General features: G+C 40.0%; 1 protein-coding gene across 4 annotated transcripts in view; it reads left to right on the forward strand.

The window, feature by feature from the left end:
- The window catches only part of LOC119785392 (inositol 1,4,5-trisphosphate receptor type 1-like), a 144388-nt gene that overhangs the window by 48498 nt on the left and 77455 nt on the right, over positions 1-18435 (forward strand). For 2 of the 4 annotated variants that reach the window (XM_038288019.1, XM_038288021.1), the window contains exons 8-28: positions 1374-1568; positions 1647-1898; positions 1991-2132; positions 2412-2565; positions 2653-2843; positions 2929-3061; positions 3143-3197; positions 3270-3435; positions 5305-5478; positions 5563-5634; positions 5731-5868; positions 5950-6075; positions 6177-6377; positions 7287-7538; positions 7612-7737; positions 7825-7953; positions 9247-9273; positions 9979-10099; positions 10192-10385; positions 10458-10606; positions 10686-10797. In XM_038288019.1, coding sequence (XP_038143947.1) covers positions 1374-1568; positions 1647-1898; positions 1991-2132; positions 2412-2565; positions 2653-2843; positions 2929-3061; positions 3143-3197; positions 3270-3435; positions 5305-5478; positions 5563-5634; positions 5731-5868; positions 5950-6075; positions 6177-6377; positions 7287-7538; positions 7612-7737; positions 7825-7953; positions 9247-9273; positions 9979-10099; positions 10192-10385; positions 10458-10606; positions 10686-10797 — 3109 coding nt within the window. Of the gene's footprint in view, positions 1-1373; positions 1569-1646; positions 1899-1990; positions 2133-2411; positions 2566-2652; positions 2844-2928; positions 3062-3142; positions 3198-3269; positions 3436-5304; positions 5479-5562; positions 5635-5730; positions 5869-5949; positions 6076-6176; positions 6378-7286; positions 7539-7611; positions 7738-7824; positions 7954-9246; positions 9274-9978; positions 10100-10191; positions 10386-10457; positions 10607-10685; positions 10798-17281; positions 17318-18435 lie in introns of all 4 variants that reach the window. The other 2 variants (XM_038288020.1, XM_038288022.1) reach the window with 2 other exon arrangements.

Below are 18435 nucleotides of genomic sequence, written 5' to 3' on the forward strand. Positions count from 1 at the left end.
AAAGGTGTAGTGGAGGATTTTCGCAAATTTTTGAAAAGACCCGCTCTCTCCAGTAAAAAAAAAAAAAAGCCAATGCACAACCAGATACCTGCTCCCGAGAGGGAACGCTTATTAAACCCATCCGAGAGCATGCACAAGCCAATTTCTCCTCGTGCACACTCTGTTTAAAAGTTGCTCTTTGAATTGCTCATACAAGCTTACTTTCCAAAAGAAGATTTGTAATGTTTCCACTATGTCAGACTCAACACCGGTAAGTGAAAATGGGGACAACACGTACGCCTTACGTAAAAATATCACCAGAATGATTGATAATTATGAGGAGCATTTATTTTGATGATCCAACCAGAAAAAGAACATCCTCTGCTGTACCTTTAGAAGGAAAAAAAAAGTCAGTCAGCTCAGTCCACAAATATTCCAGAAGGTTAAAACAGCTGGGCATTTCCTGAGCTTAAATGTTTTTAATTGTCTTTGGCACCATTGTGATGCTGGAACACCAGGTTGTGTCCAGATTTCAAGAACTCCTCAATCTTCACCAATTCAAACATTATAAACCCCAGGAGCTGATAAGCAACTCACGCAGGGGTCTCTGAAGAGCCAAGAGCCACATTAAACACACTGAACACTCTGTGGTGGGAACACTGCAAAATTATATAAGTCTCAATAAGTAATTTTTTACTTAAAATAAGTGCATTTTTTCTTGAATTGAAGAGGTAACTGAGACTCCTTGGGAGAATTGAGAAAGACAAATTGCATTTAAAATGAGAACAAAACAATTGCATTGTCTTATTTCAATTGCATATTATCTAATTATCTTATTTTAAGAATAAAAAAAACCATTCCATGGGCAAATCATCTTATTTACCTGCTCAAATTAAGGCTGAATACCCTTTATTTAAGGACTTATTACTTATTTCTAGATTGTTTTTGCAGTGCATGAATGGAATAAAAAACAACAAAAAGCAGGGGAAGATATGGCACCCTCACTGGGATTCCAGTATTAACCATTAATAACATTTGACTGAAAATGATTAACAATCTCCAAGAGGAACTCAGTATAACTGGACTAGGAAATCTGCTGAATGTCCAGGCGTCAGGTACTGATCTGAAGCTCAGAGCTGTTACGTGACCCAGTAGGGCAAAGATCTAAAGCACAGCAGCAGGTTCAAGTTGTTTGCAAAGCGACTTTGTCTTTTTAAAGAAATTAAATCAGTGTTAAAAAAACTGATTATTTGTTGACTCTGATTATATTTGATATCGTTACCTGATATTTGGGCGAGAATTGTGTCTTAACCTTCTTTGTTATATAATGAAATTAAAGATTAATAAAATAATATGATAAAAATCTTGTTTTCTTCTCTGGATTACCTTTGTAGATTGGTGCTCTCAAGGTTTGAGATTGAAGGAGAGCAGCTTGGGGAGAACTCTCTGGAAGCAGAGGAGGATGAGGAGGAAGTGTGGTTGTTCTGGAATAACAGTGATAAAGAACTCCGCAGTAAAAGCATCAGGGAGCTGGCTCAGGATGCCAAAGAGGGCCAGAAGGAGGACAAAGAAGTGATCAATTACTACAGGTAATTGGGCCTGATATAACCTGGGCTGAGCAGCACTTATAGTTTGGATTGTTGATTTGTCTGCTTTTATTCTGACAGGTACCAGCTGAACCTGTTTGCCAGGATGTGTTTGGATCGTCAGTATCTGGCAATCAACAAGATCTCCATCCAGCTGGATGTAGACCTGATCTTGAGGTGCATGTCGGACGAAGACCTGCCTTTTGACCTACGCGCTTCATTCTGTCGGCTGATGCTACACATGCATGTGGATCGGGACCCCCAGGAACAAGTCACGCCAGTCAAATACGCTCGGCTTTGGTCTGAGATCCCATCGGAAATCTCCATTAACGAGTACGAGATGGGGCGCAAACAATTTGTTCAGTGCAGACTGTGTTTCTGGGTGTGTTTCCATTTTATTGTTGTGTTTATGCTCTAATCTGAAGCTATGACAACGATGGGATGACCAAGGATAAAATAAAGGAGCGATTCTCGGAGACAATGGAGTTTGTTGAAAACTACCTCAGAGACGTGGTGTGTCAGAACTTTCCATTTGCAGACAAGGAAAAGAACAAGCTCACCTCTGAGGTCAGTCAAAAAGTATTTGCACAGTTTAAACTATGGTCAATTTTATGTAGTGGACTTACTAGACCAGAAGGATATTAAAATGTGTATAATGTTTAAAGCTTCAGATATTTCTTAATATCCTAATTTTCTTGGTGTGATGCTGTTTTTACTCCAGACAAAAAATCTAAGTTGATGTATCGTATATTGTTTATTTCACAATAATGCACTAAGTTATATTAGTTTCATAAAATCTTATTTAAAAAACTTTAAACTTGTAGTTTTTTGTTGTTCTTATTTCAGGTGGTGAATCTGGCCAGGAATCTGATTTATTTCGGCTTCTACAACTTCAGTGACCTGCTCAGACTAACTAAGATCCTGCTGGCTATTCTGGATTGTGTCCATGTTAGCACCATTTTCCCGTTCACCAAGCTGGACAAAGGAGATGGAAGCAGAAGTATGAAAGCCTAGAGTGGCAGATTAAGGACCTGAATATGGTGCCTGTGTAGTTGATCTGTTTTGGTGTTTATATATATTTTTTCAGGCAGCAATGTAATGAGGTCTATTCATGGCGTTGGAGAGCTGATGTCCCAAGTAGTCCTGAGAGGAGGCGGGTTCCTTCCTATAGATCCAAGCAGCCGTTCGGACGGAGGCACAGTGAAGACACAGATTGAACCTGAGAAACAGGACATACTGGTCATGGACACTAAACTCAAGATTATAGAGATCCTGCAGGTGAAATACATATAATATATGGAGATGAAAGTTAGAAGTTGCATGGGATGCATTTCTGGAATTTATTGCGCTTTCTTTGCTGCAGTTTATCCTGAATGTCCGTCTGGACTACAGGATCTCCTGTCTTCTGTCAATCTTCAAGAGGGAGTTTGATGAGAGTAATTCCCAGAACGAGTTATCTATAAGTGGAGCAGTAGAAGGACCAAACAATATGCCAGGTTTGGTTATTTTTTAAATTCATAACATATAAAAGTTGGGTCCACTGAAATTTGATGCATAGTCTCCGCTTGAAAATGCAGGAGCTTTGGATTTTGAGCACATAGAGGAGCAAGCAGAGGCCATCTTTGGTGGAAGGTAAAGTGAGACTGTCAGGGAAAAAAGTGAAATAGATGTTTTCTTATTAAAGTATCTGTCATCTATCTGTAGTGAGGATAACACACCTCTCGACTTGGATGATCACGGTGGTCGAACCTTCCTGAGGGTATTACTGCACTTAACCATGCATGAGTACCCTCCGCTGGTATCCAGAGCCCTGCACCTGCTATTCAGGCATTTCAGCCAAAGGCAGGAGGTCCTACAGGCCTTCAAACAGGTAACCCTGCTGATAAAAAACAAACTAATCTGCTGTTAATGCTCAATTTATTTATATGACTTATTTCATTCGCTCCACAATAAAATAGTTTATTGAATAAAATTTATAGATAATAAACTGAGATTTAAGTAGAAAAGAAACTAAGTGCCAATACTCCCCTTTATGCCATGCAAGTATGCAGTCGAAACATTAGCAATACTTTATTCTGGTCTGTATATCTAGAGATCTAATTAAAAACATTAAAAAAAGTATGTTTGGATGCGCTAATGCAAGCTTGCGGAGTCTGACCTCCGTTATTTTCGTGTAGTGAAGGACTGTTCAGAGGGCTGCTGTTGGCATTCAACTGTGCTCTAGTTTGTGTCCTTTTGGAGCCAGATAACTGATGGTTTTCCTTTGGTTTTACTCATCGGAAACACATACAACCACTTAAATGTATGGCAAGTGTTTTACACCGAAGCATCGGGTTTGTTTTGATACAATTTTATTATTAACAAATCTGTTTCAAGCTGTAAACTGCAGGGAGGGGGTGGTCCTGGTGTACTAAGGGGTAAAATTTATAAGTGAGAGCTCTGGTACCGTTGCATACCTGCCCACTTAAAGTACTGAAAGCCAAAATAGTTAACATTTCTAAATATGTTGGTCTATTTTAGGGCAACAGTGGCGTTGTTGGGGCGACAGTAGCATTTGCTGGAGGAGTTTGCCCTGCAACAGGAGGGTTGTTGGTTCAAGCCCTGGCTCCTGCTTTTAGTGTTGTTGTGTCTTTGGGCAAGACAGTTTACCCGCATTGCCTACTGATGGTGGCTGGAGGACCGGGTGCCGCCAGTGCACAGCAGCCTTGCTTCTGTCAGTGAGCCCCAGGGCAGCTGTGGCTACAATGTAACTTGCCACCATCAGTGTGTGAGTGTGTGCATGAATGGGTGAATTATTATTGCGTAAAGCATATTGGTCAAGTCATCTGAGGTGCAAAAGTGCCATATAAGTACAGTAGAGTACAGTAATGCCTTTTACCATTTTATAAGCTCTGCCAGTTTTTAACAGACATTCAAAGGATGTTATAATACAACCCCTGCAAACATTTAAGGCCATGCTTCAAACAGAGAAAATTAGTCTGATTAGTGTTGTAGGTAACAGGTGCTCAAAAAATATTAGAAAAAGTGGAAGAAGGAGCTCTGGTGACATTAGATGGAGACTGAGTTTTTTTTTTTTTTTTTGCTTATATGCAGAACATTTTATGTGGCAAATAACTTACAATATGCATCACCCTCAGTATGCTATCATTTATTTATAGCTTAGAGATGGCAGCATAATGCTGTGGGGATTGATATATACTCCGTTGGCAGAGATCTTAAAAAGAAGGTAAAGAAGAATAATAAAGCTAAATACAGTAAAATCCTTTAATAAAACATGATGCAGGCTGCAAAAACGTAGAGACCCGGGAGAAGGTTCACCTTCCAGCAGGGCAACAGCCCTGAAGTCGAGTTGGGGCTGAAATCAGCACTTTAAAATTAAACTCAAAGCACATTGTCCTAGATCCTATCTAATACATTTCTAAACACTAATAATAATCATAAACTATTTTGTGTTCGTCAATCCCACAAAACTCAACTAAAAGAGATTGAGATTTAAAAAGTAAGCTTATCATATTATTGCATCTTTTTAACATTAGAATATCAGTGAGTGTAAGTAAGAGTATAAATTTGTTCTTACCTGTCCCAGAAGCCGCATAAATCATCTGTTAAATATTTCACTTTAAGGAAAATCAATAATCCTGGAGCTAGCAACATAATTACTAGCTTCTATAATTATATGGTAGATTTTACCTTAGTAGAAACTACAATGATATCTATCTTTCCATAACTTTAATAACAGGTGCAGTTGCTGGTGACAAGCCAAGATGTGGACAATTACAAGCAGATAAAGGAGGACTTGGATAAGTTGCGGTCTATAGTTGAGAAATCTGAGCTGTGGGTGTACAAGAGGCAGGGACCCGATGAGGGCTTGGATGGAGGAGAGGGGCTGCCAGCTGAGCAGGAACTTCAAAAGGTGCTTTTTAATTTACATCATGATGACTGGGGGTAAAAGCAGCGGTGGTGAGGTCACGTGTCATATTGCTTTATGCTGTTTCAGGATGACTCCTCCACACACAAACCAAGGAAGGCAGAAAGTTCCAGCAGCAAAAACTACAGAGTGATAAAAGAGGTAAAAAAAAAAAAAATTATATAGACAGAAAATAAAAGTCAAATCTTTTGCAGAAATTTTCCATTTTAACCCTACTTTATCATTCCACTCTCATAGGTCTTGCTGCGTCTGAGCAGATTGTGTATCCAAGAAGGTTTGTCTGGTCGAAAGAGCCGAAAACAGCAGCAGAGGCTCCTGAGAAACATGGGCGCTCATTCCGTGGTCCTTGAGCTGCTGCAGATACCTTATGAAAAGGCAGAATGCTTTTAAATTAAATGTTTTGTTGTATTATAAAATGTGATTAAATATTTAGAACTTGATTATTTTATCTTCTAGGGAGAAGATGTCCGCATGCAGGACAATATGAAACTAGCCCACGAGTTTCTACAGAACTTCTGTGCAGGAAACCAGCAAAACCAGGCTCTGCTCCATAAACACATCAATCTTTTCCTCAATCCAGGGGTTAGTCATCGTTCCCCATCCCTCACCCACATACCCTGTCTACTATTGCATTTAATCCCGGATTATGACTCTTGCTTCCTCTTTGTTTTCTCTTGTTGTAGATATTAGAAGCCGTCACCATGCAGCACATTTTTATGAACAACTTCCAGCTGTGCAGCGAGATCAATGAGCGCGTGGTCCAGCACTTCGTCCATTGCATTGAAACCCACGGCCGCAACGTCCAGTACCTCAAATTCTTACAGACCATTGTCAAAGCTGAGAACAAATTCATCAAAAAGTGTCAGGACATCGTAATGGCAGAGGTTGTAACCATCTCTGACTAAAAATACTCAAAACATTTCCGCTTGTCAACAGTTTACAAAATTATGCTTTTATTTTGGTTTTGTGTGACAGACTAACCACACAATATTATGAATATCTGGTATCTTATTGCATTTGCAAGTCATCTAGTTGTAAAAAAGGGTTCAACTAGCTGTTATTTAATAATTTCTAACAAGGAAATAAGAATTTCTTCTTTTTAGTAAGCATTGAAAGGATACAAATTGAGCTTTTTTGTCTGTTTGAAAAACCGTTATGGGTGACAGAACCCAACGCTGCGCATCACCCTGAGCAAACCTTCCCTGTGGTTAAACACAGTGGTGGCAGTCGCATGCAATGCATTTCTACTACACAGACGATTAAACTTGTCCACTCAGTCAAGAGAGGGATCCTGTTGGATGCTGCACAAGACCTGAGACTGTGGCAGGATTTATCTCTGAGCAAGACACCATAGAGCTAGAGATACAATCTAGTAACTTTGTTAGAATGGTCCAGTTAAAACAAAGGTTGCACTCCCTGTGAAAATGCCCTGAGAATGATTTTATCCACCCTGCCTGAGTTTTGAGCCGTTTTGTAGATCAGAATGGGGCAACTTACTTTCATCTCATTTTACTTAATAAGAAGTCTCTAAATGTGCTAACAGAGCTTTAATTGCTGGTAAGTGTCAATAAACATTCAACCCCCTCTTTGAAAACAAAATTTGACAGCCATGTATATATTTTTATCACTCGGCAATATGCAGTACTCTCTGTTGACCTGTCACATAAAATCCAGGGTGTACTGGGTTTACATGTTAAAATATTGAGAGGTTCAAAAGGTGGAAATAAGTTGCCACAGCACTGTATGTTACTGTTTCCTCTTTTACCCCTAATGCTGTCTGTTTCTCGTTACAGCTGGTAAATGCTGGAGAAGACGTTCTGGTCTTCTACAATGATCGAGCCTCTTTCCAGACTCTGGTCCAGATGATGCGGTCAGAGCGGGATAGGATGGATGAGAACAGCCCACTTAGGTACCACATACACCTGGTGGAGCTGCTTGCTGTCTGCACTGAGGGCAAGAATGTTTACACTGAGATCAAGTGCAACTCCCTCTTACCACTGGACGATATAGTGCGGGTGGTCACCCATGAAGACTGCATCCCTGAGGTGACAGAAGAAGCAGGTTGCATTTTGGGTGTCTTAAGATGCACATTTCCATAATTCTTAGTTTTTGTTCCAGATCAAGATTGCATACATCAACTTTTTAAACCACTGCTATGTGGACACTGAGGTGGAAATGAAGGAGATCTACACCTCCAACCACATGTGGAAACTCTTTGATAACTTTCTGGTTGACATTTGCAGAGTAAGGAGCATCATACCTTCTTTAGCTAGAAAATAAAAAAAAATTAAAATTTTCCAGCAGATTCAAGACATTCAAACTTTCGTTCAGGTGTGCAACAACACAAGTGACCGTAAGCATGCAGACAATGTTCTGGAAAGCTACGTGACTGAGACGGTGATGAGCATTGTAACCACGTTTTTCAGCTCCCCTTTCTCCGACCAGAGCACAAGCCTGCAGGTAAACTAAATGCCAGAGTTTATGGAGCTAGTACTGGACAGAGAAATGTTAATGTTCTTCTATGTTTAGCTACACAGCTGCCCATTATGGTACTCAGAGCTCAGAGTTGTTAAAAATAGCCCTGGTGATAGAAACTGTTTATATGCCTGGATTGAGTTGCTTGGTTTGCTTCAACTCACTCATAGTTAGCTGATGAGGTATGTGCTGTACGGTTGTATATACACATGGAGACTTCTATAGAAGGTTTAAAGCATACCATCAAAAAAATTATCATAAATTATTATTTTAGGTAGTCAAGATTATTTTTTCATGACCACCTAATTTGCACTTAATACACTGAGAGTAAACAGAGGGATGCTACACTCAGTTCTACTGTCTTTAAGTTGTGAGAAAAGATTGCAGAACAGATGATATAACTGTTTAAGATTTTTTTTTCTTCTTTATCATATATATATATATATATATATATATATATATATATATATATATATATATATATATATATATATATATATATATATATATATATATATATATATATATATATATATAGACCTGTAATGGCAAAAGGCTATTACAGGTCTATACATCATGTGATCTACCAGTTTTCATTGATTTAGTTTAACATGTTTTGTCTTTGTTTTTGTCAATCTGCATCATATCGAACACACGAGCATTATCTGAAATGCAAACTAGCTTAAAGGTTATAGAGTAGGATGTTCTTTTTCCGGGTGGATCATCAAAATAACTGGTCCTCTTAATTGTCAATCATTCTGGTGATATGTTAAGGCCGTCCTACGTGCTCGTCCCCATTTTTACTTATCAGTGGTGATTCTTACATAGTGGAAAAACTGCAAATCTTCTTTTGGAAAGTAAGCTTGCATCAGCGATGCAAACAGCAACTTGTAAACAGAGCATGCACAAGGAGAAATGGGCTTGTGCATGCTCTCATAATAGCCGTTCCCTCTTGAGAACGGGCACAGGGTTCTGCATGTGCATTTTTTTTAAGTGCAGTCTTTTCAAAACTTTGCTAAAATCCTCCATTTTACCTTTAAAATAGGCATTACTATAGGTGGAGGTAACACAATGTGGTAAGGTAAATGAAGTGAATAGATCAGTAAAGTGGCTAATGCTGTCCCTGAATTGTAGATTACCGGGATTATCAATCACTCTGCAGTTGCAATGATAAGGACTGTGTTTGGATCTCGTCATCCATCTTGATTTTGTTGTGTGTATATATATATATATGCAAATTTTGTTTGTTTCTTCATGACCTGTTGGCATCTGCTGCAGGATAAACGTCTGAGGAAAAATTTGCAGGTATTGTTGTGATTTTTCTTAGCAGGGAAACAAAACCTTTTCTTGTATGGAATGCAGAAAAAACGCATATTTACCTTGTTATTAACTGGTGTCGATAAGTTAGTACAATTAGGGCTTTAATTTCAATGGGTGAAATCTGGGAAAGTGTCAGCTGTGGAATACATATGTTTCCAGAGAAAAAGAAACAGACTTCAGACTCTGTCGGCATGCTGGTCTAACCACAACTTCTGTCAACTCTTGCTCATTGACTCTGAAGAAGGGTGTTGGATATTTAAACACTGTGGTGCAGACTGTTGGTGAAATGCATCAGTGGTTCCCAAACTTGGAGAGGATCTCAACAATCAGACAGATTAAAAAATACAGAAATATTTGTCACAAGAGATGCACAGTTGGAAATGCACCGGTCAGAGGTGTTGTAGCGGATTTCAAATCATATTTTTTATCTTTTATTTTAAGAATGTAAAGGAATTTGTGTAAATGTGCTAATTCAAGTAATTTTTTTGCTGCATCTCTTAACTGTATGTGTTGTGATTATTTCAGAAGCTAAAATGTTCGGGAACCACTGTAACAAAGGAAAGATGGGAGAGTTTGATGCTGTTTGGGACCTTTTTCTTTCTCTCAAGGAGAGTCTATTCGAATTGAAAGAAACAGGAAGAAAAATGCTAACCTGGGTTTTATTTGTTTTCTCTTTTGTATTCCTCTCAGACCAGGCAACCTGTTTTTGTGCAGCTGCTGCAGGCAGTTTTCAGGGTCTACCATTGCTACTGGCTTGGGTCTGGCCAGAAGGGTTCTGTTGAAACCTGCATCAAAGTGCTCTCTGATGTTGGTGAGTTTATCTCTACTTCAATGCTCACATTGAGAACTTTTAAAACACAATTGGCAGCAAACAAAGAATGCATTTTTCTCTGTACCAACCAGCCAAAAGCAGAGCAATAGCCATCCCGGTGGACCTGGACAACCAGGTGAACAACCTGTTTGTGAGATCCAACAACATAGTGCAGAGGACCGCCACAAGCTGGAGGCTGTCCGTTCGCAACTCACAGCTTTCAACTCGCAGAGAATCTGTGGTGACTGTGTCGAGGGACTACAGGAATATTATCGAAAGGCTGCAGGTAACGTCTGAATTTACCCCAAACCATTCCATCTATACAGACAGTAAGGACATGCTTATCTCTTTAACCTAGGACATTGTGTCAGCTCTTGAGGATCGTCTGCGCCCACTGGTCCAGGCTGAGCTATCCGTCCTGGTGGATGTGCTGCATCGACCTGAGCTGCTTTTCCCAGAGAACACTGACTCACGCAGGAAGTGTGAGAGCGGGGGGTTCATATGCAAGTAAGCCTTTCAACTATTTATGTTATTTCCAAGTTGATTCATAAAGTGCCACTGACTCTTGATAAATAATATGGTGCAGGCTGATCAAGCATACCAAACAGTTGCTGGAAGAAAATGAAGAGAAATTGTGCATCAAAGTTCTGCAAACACTTCGAGAGATGATGACAAAGGACAGAGGTTATGGAGAGAAGGTAATCTGCTTGTCTGTCTCTGCAGTGAAATGATTTGCAACTATAAGCCTTCTAAATTACCATATGCCTTCAATTGTATATGAACTATACTGATCAGCCATTCCAGGTATGACCATATATGTATGATTGAATTATCTTTGGGACCTTGTGAGGAGCTCTGATTAATTCCTTTGTACTTTGACTCAGTTGCGCCCCTTAACATATGTAAATTGTTATATCTTGGTATGTGGGCTATAAAGTCATCAAAATCTTTAAGTTTTGTGCCTGCTGAACGGGCGGAGCAAGACTGCAATATTTAGTGTCTTGCCAAAAACAATTAGACCAAGAATGTGTAATTTGGATACAAATGTATCTAAATGGTTAGAGGTGCACAGATATATATATTTATAGTTATCTTATCATAACTAGCGTGGAAAGCCAGGGAGAAGAGGCGCCTTTTCAGTGTGGATTTGAACTAGTCTAAGAGGTGAGAGCTTTGAAAGAAAAAGGAGCATTGCTCCACAGCAGGGATGTCAAAGTCAAATACACCAAGGGCCAAAAAAACTAATCTGCTACAAGCTGAGGCCCGAACTGGTTAAATGTTTATTAAAACATATTGAAATAAACATAGTCTATTGAACCAAGACTTAACACATTGTGAAAGTATAAAGTTATTAACATACATACATAAATGAAAGTGCATGCATTATAAACCGAAAAGGCATTACTGTGCTGCTCTATTATCCTACGGATTACTGCTTTCAAATAGTAAAATAAGAAAAAATCAGTTGTATTCTCTCTCATGGCTCTTATCTGCATTTTTACCTGAGTCAAAAATGTGAATAAAAGAAATAGAATACAAAAAACTGTGGAACACAGACAAAACAATACTTCCTTCAAAGGAAAATCCCATCTTGTACAAAGAATTATAAGAACTTTGTGATGAATAATGACAGCGGACGCAGAATTCAGCCAGAGATTCTTGAAATGCTGCGCGCAGGTGTCAGCAGAGGCTGATTGAAGCCAAAATAAACACGCTGATCAATCACTAATAGACACGCTGCCGAGCGAGGGACAGGTTATTCCACACGCCAGGCACAGAATAGCGGGAGGCGAACAGACGACACAGTCAGGCAGAGGGCCGCGCCTCTAAGTAGCGCTGCATCTTGTTCAGAGTATCGTGTGGATCCCAACTACCCCTCACTCAGCAGCGTGTCCGTCTCTACCACCTGCAGGATCGGCTCCGCCCCCTCCCTCCATCCAGGCTCCTTTTATTTTGGCTTCAATCAGCCTCTGCTGACACCTGCGTGCACCAGTTGCTTAGTGCAGTTAGTGCACTCCGCCTCCTTAGACAACCGACTTCAGCCCAGCTTGGATTGTTAAAGGGGCAAAAGCAGAAAACAAAACAATCCAAAATGCAAAGCACAACAAAAAAATTTGAATAAAAGAAAAACACAATCATGTTTTCCCCTGGGAATGTAGTATTGGTTTTTGCAACACAACTGCACCAACACTAAATTCCCCACAATGCAACGGTAACCTGCAAAGTCACAGCAGCATGCACAAGCGGCTGTGGAATTTGGGCTGGTTCTACTTGTAATTAAATATCATCCAGGGGGCCATGGATGAACAATTTGCGGGCGTTGTGCTCTACAGTATGGGTCCTGCCTCTGAGAAAGCTCTATCACTTCTGGAATTTAGCCTGGATTAACGGACAGACAATAGGAGCTGGTTGGCTGACATCAGGGGTCTATTTGGAGTGTAGGAATGTAGCGGCTTAATTAAATAAGATGGGCCAAAGAGTTTAAATACTTAATAGCAATCTACAAAACCTTAACCTTCACCCAAAATTGAATAGATGGAGAGTGTAATCTGAATTGATTTAAGCATCTTTGTTTTAGTCTGTATTTGGGCTACAGCATTTTAGACACTACAGAACCGGGGTAACCAATGGGTGCTCCAAGGGGCCCTCATGGACCACATGGGGTGCTCTCTGCAACTTCTGGAAACAGCACCACTCAGCAGTGGGCTAAGTTTGAAATAGCATTTTATTCCTTCACTCTCTTTTTTAAATGCACTTATGGAGATTTCTAAATGACTGTCTGAAAGAAAATGGGAAACTAAAGGAAATACCTCAGTTTTTTCTTCATTCACACTTAACCATGCCTGCACCTTCTTAAGAAAACTGAAGCATTTTGACAGTGGACTGGCTGTCATTGGTCGTTACAGGCAGATAGATTTAAATGTTGACAACAGATAAAAAGGACTTAAAGCTACAGTGTGTAATTTTCAGCGACATCTAACGTCCAGACTGCAGACTGCAGCAACATGAACGTCTCCCCCCCACCGCTTCTCCCCCTTCAACAGTACGGCGAGCGTTAGGGGACAAAATGTCTTCCACGACGTCGGAATCACCTACCTTCTCAAGTGATGAGGTTTGTTTACATAGATAATTTTACAGATAGTATTTCATTAGTCTGTGTAGGGTATAGATTTCATGTAGACTTTAGATAATAAATATACCCGTTATTTTTTCTACATCGTTGTGACGTTTTGGTGAGCTGCTTTGCATGGTGATATAAACAGACGAAGTAATTGTAGTCATTAGTTTAACAGCGAGATTGTGTTCGCTGGAAGAATATATATTCCCCGTTTACAGAGTCCAAGTCTTGTTTGTGGCACGGGGGTTACAAGGCGAGGAAGAGGGAGAGGAAGAGGGCAGAGAGGCCGGGGTGGGCGTGCAGCTAGGGCCAGGCGAGGGAGGGGTGCCAGCGGGGTGAGAGCAGAGGAAGAAAGGCTTGAAGATCTCCAAAGGAGCCGGAGAGAATTAACCGAGGTATATATCCAGAAAATTGTTTTACAGAAAATTACTGAATCATTACCTGTGAAACGTCAGGGACGTTGCTGAATAAGTATACTGGAGAGTAACAGCATCATCACGCAGCATGTTATTGTTTTAGACAGGTCTGAGCATCCTGTACTCCAAAAACTGCAGTGATATTAGACAATTGTGTGTGTAGGTTTAATTACCTGTCCAAGAGAAAACTGGCAACTTGAGCGTCACTTTGAAAACCTTTTTCCTCCATCAGTGACTTCCATCGTGTAAATGCCGTGCCAATGTTGATCCGTGTTTTTTGTCGTTTCTTGTCACGCTTGCGTTTATTCTCGTCGTGTTTCCGCTTCTTAGATGACGGGGGTTCGGTGTCCGCCGCTTTTCGTTGTGATACAGAGTAGGCATGATCCTCCATTCGTCTGATGTTTGGCCACACAGTGCCAAACAGTTTGCAAAGTCACTCACGCCTGCCGCCTTGTTCACCTTTCTTGTTACTGAAGCGCCGTATACCTGCTTCTTCTTCTTCTTTGGTTTCAGGCAGACTAAACGCTTCTCAGGCATAATACTGCCATCTACTGTTCAGTACCGTCTCAGTTAATCTCTCTCAACTTGCCGTAGTTATTTTCGAGCGTAATGGGAGATCTCGCAATCGCTAGTTTGTTGCCTCTGCGCTTGCCGTAGCGCAAAGATGTCAGCCTCCATGGCTGCGAGACCCGCTCCTATGTAATTATAAATAACGAATTCTAAGGCAACGCAAATATTATGGTTAAAAGGCTGAGCTCATAGGTGATGATAAATAACATAGTTATGTATAATATGTTAAATTTCTGACTTTATATCCCTGTAATTATTACACACTGTAGCTTTAATGCTTTATGAAGACAGAGCACAGGGTGAGCATATGCAGGGAAAAAAGAACAGGTGTCAGTATCAACCCATGCGGCACAACACAACCTGAAGGAGACAGAGGGGAGCTACAGAAAAGCCTCAATTAAAGAGACACACCTAAACCAGCTGAGCTCTGTTCCTTTGATCCATGCTGCCAAAAGGTCTCAAAGCAAGGAGGCTGCTGATTTCCCTGCATTAAAGCTACAGTGTGTAATAATTACTGGGATATACAGTCAGAAATGTAATATATCATACATAACTATGTTATTTATCATCATCTACGAGCTCAGCCTTTTAACCTTAATATTTGCGTTGCCTTAGAATTCGTTATTTATAATTACATAGGAGCGGGTCTCGCAGCCATGGAGGCAGACATCTTTGCGCTACGGCAGCGCAGAGCCAACAAACTAGCGATTGCGAGATCGCCCATTACGCTCGAAAGTAACTACGGCAAGTTGAGAGAGATGAACTGAGACGGTACTGAACAATAGATGGCAGTATTAAAATTATCTATGTAAACAAACCTCATCACTTGAGAAGGTAGGTGATGCGGACGTCGTGGAAGACATTTTGTCCCGTAACGCTCGCCGTACTGTTGGGGGGGAGAAGCGGTGGGGGGGAGATGTTCATGTTGCTGCAGTCTGCAGTCTGACCGCTAGATGTCGCTAAAAATTACACACTGTAGCTTTAACAGCTAAAACAAGGTTATTAAAATGCTCTGATTCTTTATAAGACCTGAGTGGAACTTTTCACTGGTTTCATTTAGATCAAAGTAAATGTAAAAAGTAGCTTACTCTAAAACTTAAGACACAAAAAACAGTTTAGAGAATGGTCTAAAGTTAAGCATTACATTGAACCACAACCAAACTCCTTGGATGGGTTGTTACCGGTAACAGTACAGAAGAGTATTTAGCACACCTCAGCCATTTTTGCCTTAAGACCAAAAGTCAGCACCAGGTCCTGGGTGTGTCATTTTTGAACATGAATATTGAAATCCCCAGTCATTAGAAATGGATCATAATTCAATTTTATTGAATAAAATCTGTATTAAATTTGTGAAGGCGGTACACCAAAGCACATAGGACTGGAGAGTCAAATGTGATCACAGATGTCTGTGACTCAAAACTAAAAACATATTTCTCAAGGCTATGATGCCTGTCTCAGTAAGCAGTATAGAATCGACTTCCTGTGAAGAACATACTGTAGAACAAACGTTTAGGTGACTAGTGGCTAAGACGTGAAGTTATATCCTCGTAAACCAGTGGGGTGACACCAGGCAACGGCCGAAATGCAAAACATGGTGTTTAACCGGTTGCTTATGCAACGGTGTCCATAGTTCTAGATGGCGGAGGCTGGTGTCCATGAGGGCAGGGGCTGGACAACATGGTGTAGTAGGCAGGGATGTGATGGATCCCACAAACGAATTTCCAATAAATCCTCTGCATTTTTTTCTACCTTCTGGCCAACTGCATCCCCACAGGTAGCAGATACTGAGGCTTGACGCAACAGTAGACAGGATGTTTCATCCTCAAGTTCGTGACATCCATCCATCCATTTTCCGTCACGCTTTATCCCAAGTAGGGACACGAGGGGTGCTGGTGCCAGCTATCTACGGGCGAGAGGCGGGGTCCACTCTGGACAGATTGCCAGTCCATCACAGGGCAACACAGAGACAAACAGGACAAACAACCATTAACACAAACACACGCACCTAAGGAGAATTTCGAGAATCCAATTAACAGTCATGTTTTTGGACTATGGGAGGAAGCAGCAGTACCCAGAGAGAACCCACACATGCTCAGGGAGAACATGCAAACATGCAGAAAGATTCAAACCCGGAATTTTCTTGTTAGCAGTGCTACCAACTGCACCAGGGTTTCAGTTTGCAAGTAAAAAGGAGCACATCTGTAGGGCTTTTTTCGTGGTCACTTTGAATTTAGAAACCATTTCAATTCCAGGTATGTTGATTATCCACTGATCATAAGGATAATCCATCTTTGATATGCATCAGCTATGTAGGGAACGCATCTACATAAATATGCAGCTGCAAAAGAGCTACAAGCAGACATGTTGAGATATGTCCAAGTTTCAAAGATGTGTGTGTAGATGTGTGATTGTGAAAAAAATTTAGCTGAGCTGCTTTACTGCATCCGCCCTTATAATCCTGGAAGCCTATTATAAAATCAGTCATTATCTTTGCATATTATTTAGCTGCCAACTGCAATTTGCATCTGTTTGATTATTTTTAAGTTATGAATACTCTAAACTGCATCCACTGTCACCCATACAACAGTGTCTAGTTAAGTCTGAGGTAATTGAAGGGTTTTTCTATGCTACCAAGCAATGGTCATAATGTTATGGCTGATCGGTGTATAGGTGAATCTTTAAGCTGTATTTTGTATATTGCTATGTTTCGGTGATTAGATTCACTTTAATAGATTCTGGGTTCTTTATAGATTGTGCCCTAAGAATGAATAGAATGCATACCTAAATGACAACAATTTCTCCTGCACAGAAGTAATATCAAGCAGTAAACAGTTGCATAAAGTGTTATATAAGTGTAGGATTATAAAACCCAAAAAATGAAGAAAGTATCTCATTAGCAGTTCATATTTTGGAAATAGTGACTTTTACTTGGTAATATCCAAATCTCAACCTTTCTTTGCACCATTTCAGCAATCCTTAACTCACTCAGCAGTCACACCATGCCGTTTGATTGACAGCTTGAATTTCTTCTTCTTGCATTGTTAATGAATAAACCTTAAACCTTCTGTTCTCTTTCAGCTCAGGGCCTTTGATGATGAAATGGAAATGCCTAAGGTTGTCTCTCTTTTTCTTTAAGTCATGCCCTCGTTTCCCTGAGCCGCTGTCTGTTGTGTCTGTGCAACATCTTTAGTTGTTGTGTAACTGCACGGTAGCAGCTGGTGTTGCTGTGGTGCTGCTGATGCTTGTGGGGGGTACTCTGGGCACAGATGGTAGCAAATATGGGGCAGAGCAGTTCTGTTATTGACACCTGCTGCAGCCTTTACAAACAAAAAAAAACTGTGCAGACTAACTGAGGAGGTGGTAGATGTGTGCTGTGACTGACATGCATGCTGCTTAGTATGGTTGGGTTATTTAAAACATTAAGGTGAAGCACTTTGTATCTGTGACAGGTGGTAGTGGTGCATTAGTGTCTGTTCACTGTCTTCTAATTGGCGGTTGACATGTCTGAACTCTTCTAAAACTGTTTACCATATGAAAATGAAATAAAACACTTTGTTGAGCTTGACATTTAGATTTCTAAGGTAAGTTGATTTAAAACGTGTTCAGGACTGATTCAGGAACAAATGGCATAAAAGCAAGTTCATTCTTTTCTTTATTTATCAAAACCCCTTTTTTCAACTAAGTTTGCTGAAAAGGTTTTGCTCCACAATATTTTTGATGTAGATCTAATTTGAAAAGTGATGCATGCATCTTAATATTGACACCCTGGCATGGGTAATTTTAATTATATTTTGTGTTTACTGAAAAAGTGATCAGGTCAGTCATACTTCACCAAATTTTTCTACCTGTAGGTCTGAAAGTCAACTGAAGGACAAAGTGACTCAGTAAATCCCAAAAAAACCCAATGAGGTTTTTTTTTTACCTTTCAAATGCTCTTTATATCTTTTTTTCATATTTTAATGATTCAATTCATAAATACGCAAGAGTATATTTCTCTTCAGCTTTGTTTTGAATAGAATAGAAATAAAATACAATACAATAGAAAATCCCTTTATTGTCCCACAATGGGGAAATTTTGGTGTTTGCAGCAGCAAAAAGATTCTAGAAAAAATTGTCACACAAATGTGAACCTTAGGAAAATGTATAAGAATAACATAATAAGATCACTGTTTAGATCAAAACATATAAGCCACGAAAAGGTAGTTGCATAACTTAGCCTTAAAATATGGGAC

The sequence above is a fragment of the Cyprinodon tularosa genome, unplaced genomic scaffold (genome assembly GCF_016077235.1).
Source record: "Cyprinodon tularosa strain WSP-4 unplaced genomic scaffold, ASM1607723v1 ctg248, whole genome shotgun sequence".
In the NCBI taxonomy this organism is placed as follows: Eukaryota; Metazoa; Chordata; class Actinopteri; order Cyprinodontiformes; family Cyprinodontidae; genus Cyprinodon; species Cyprinodon tularosa.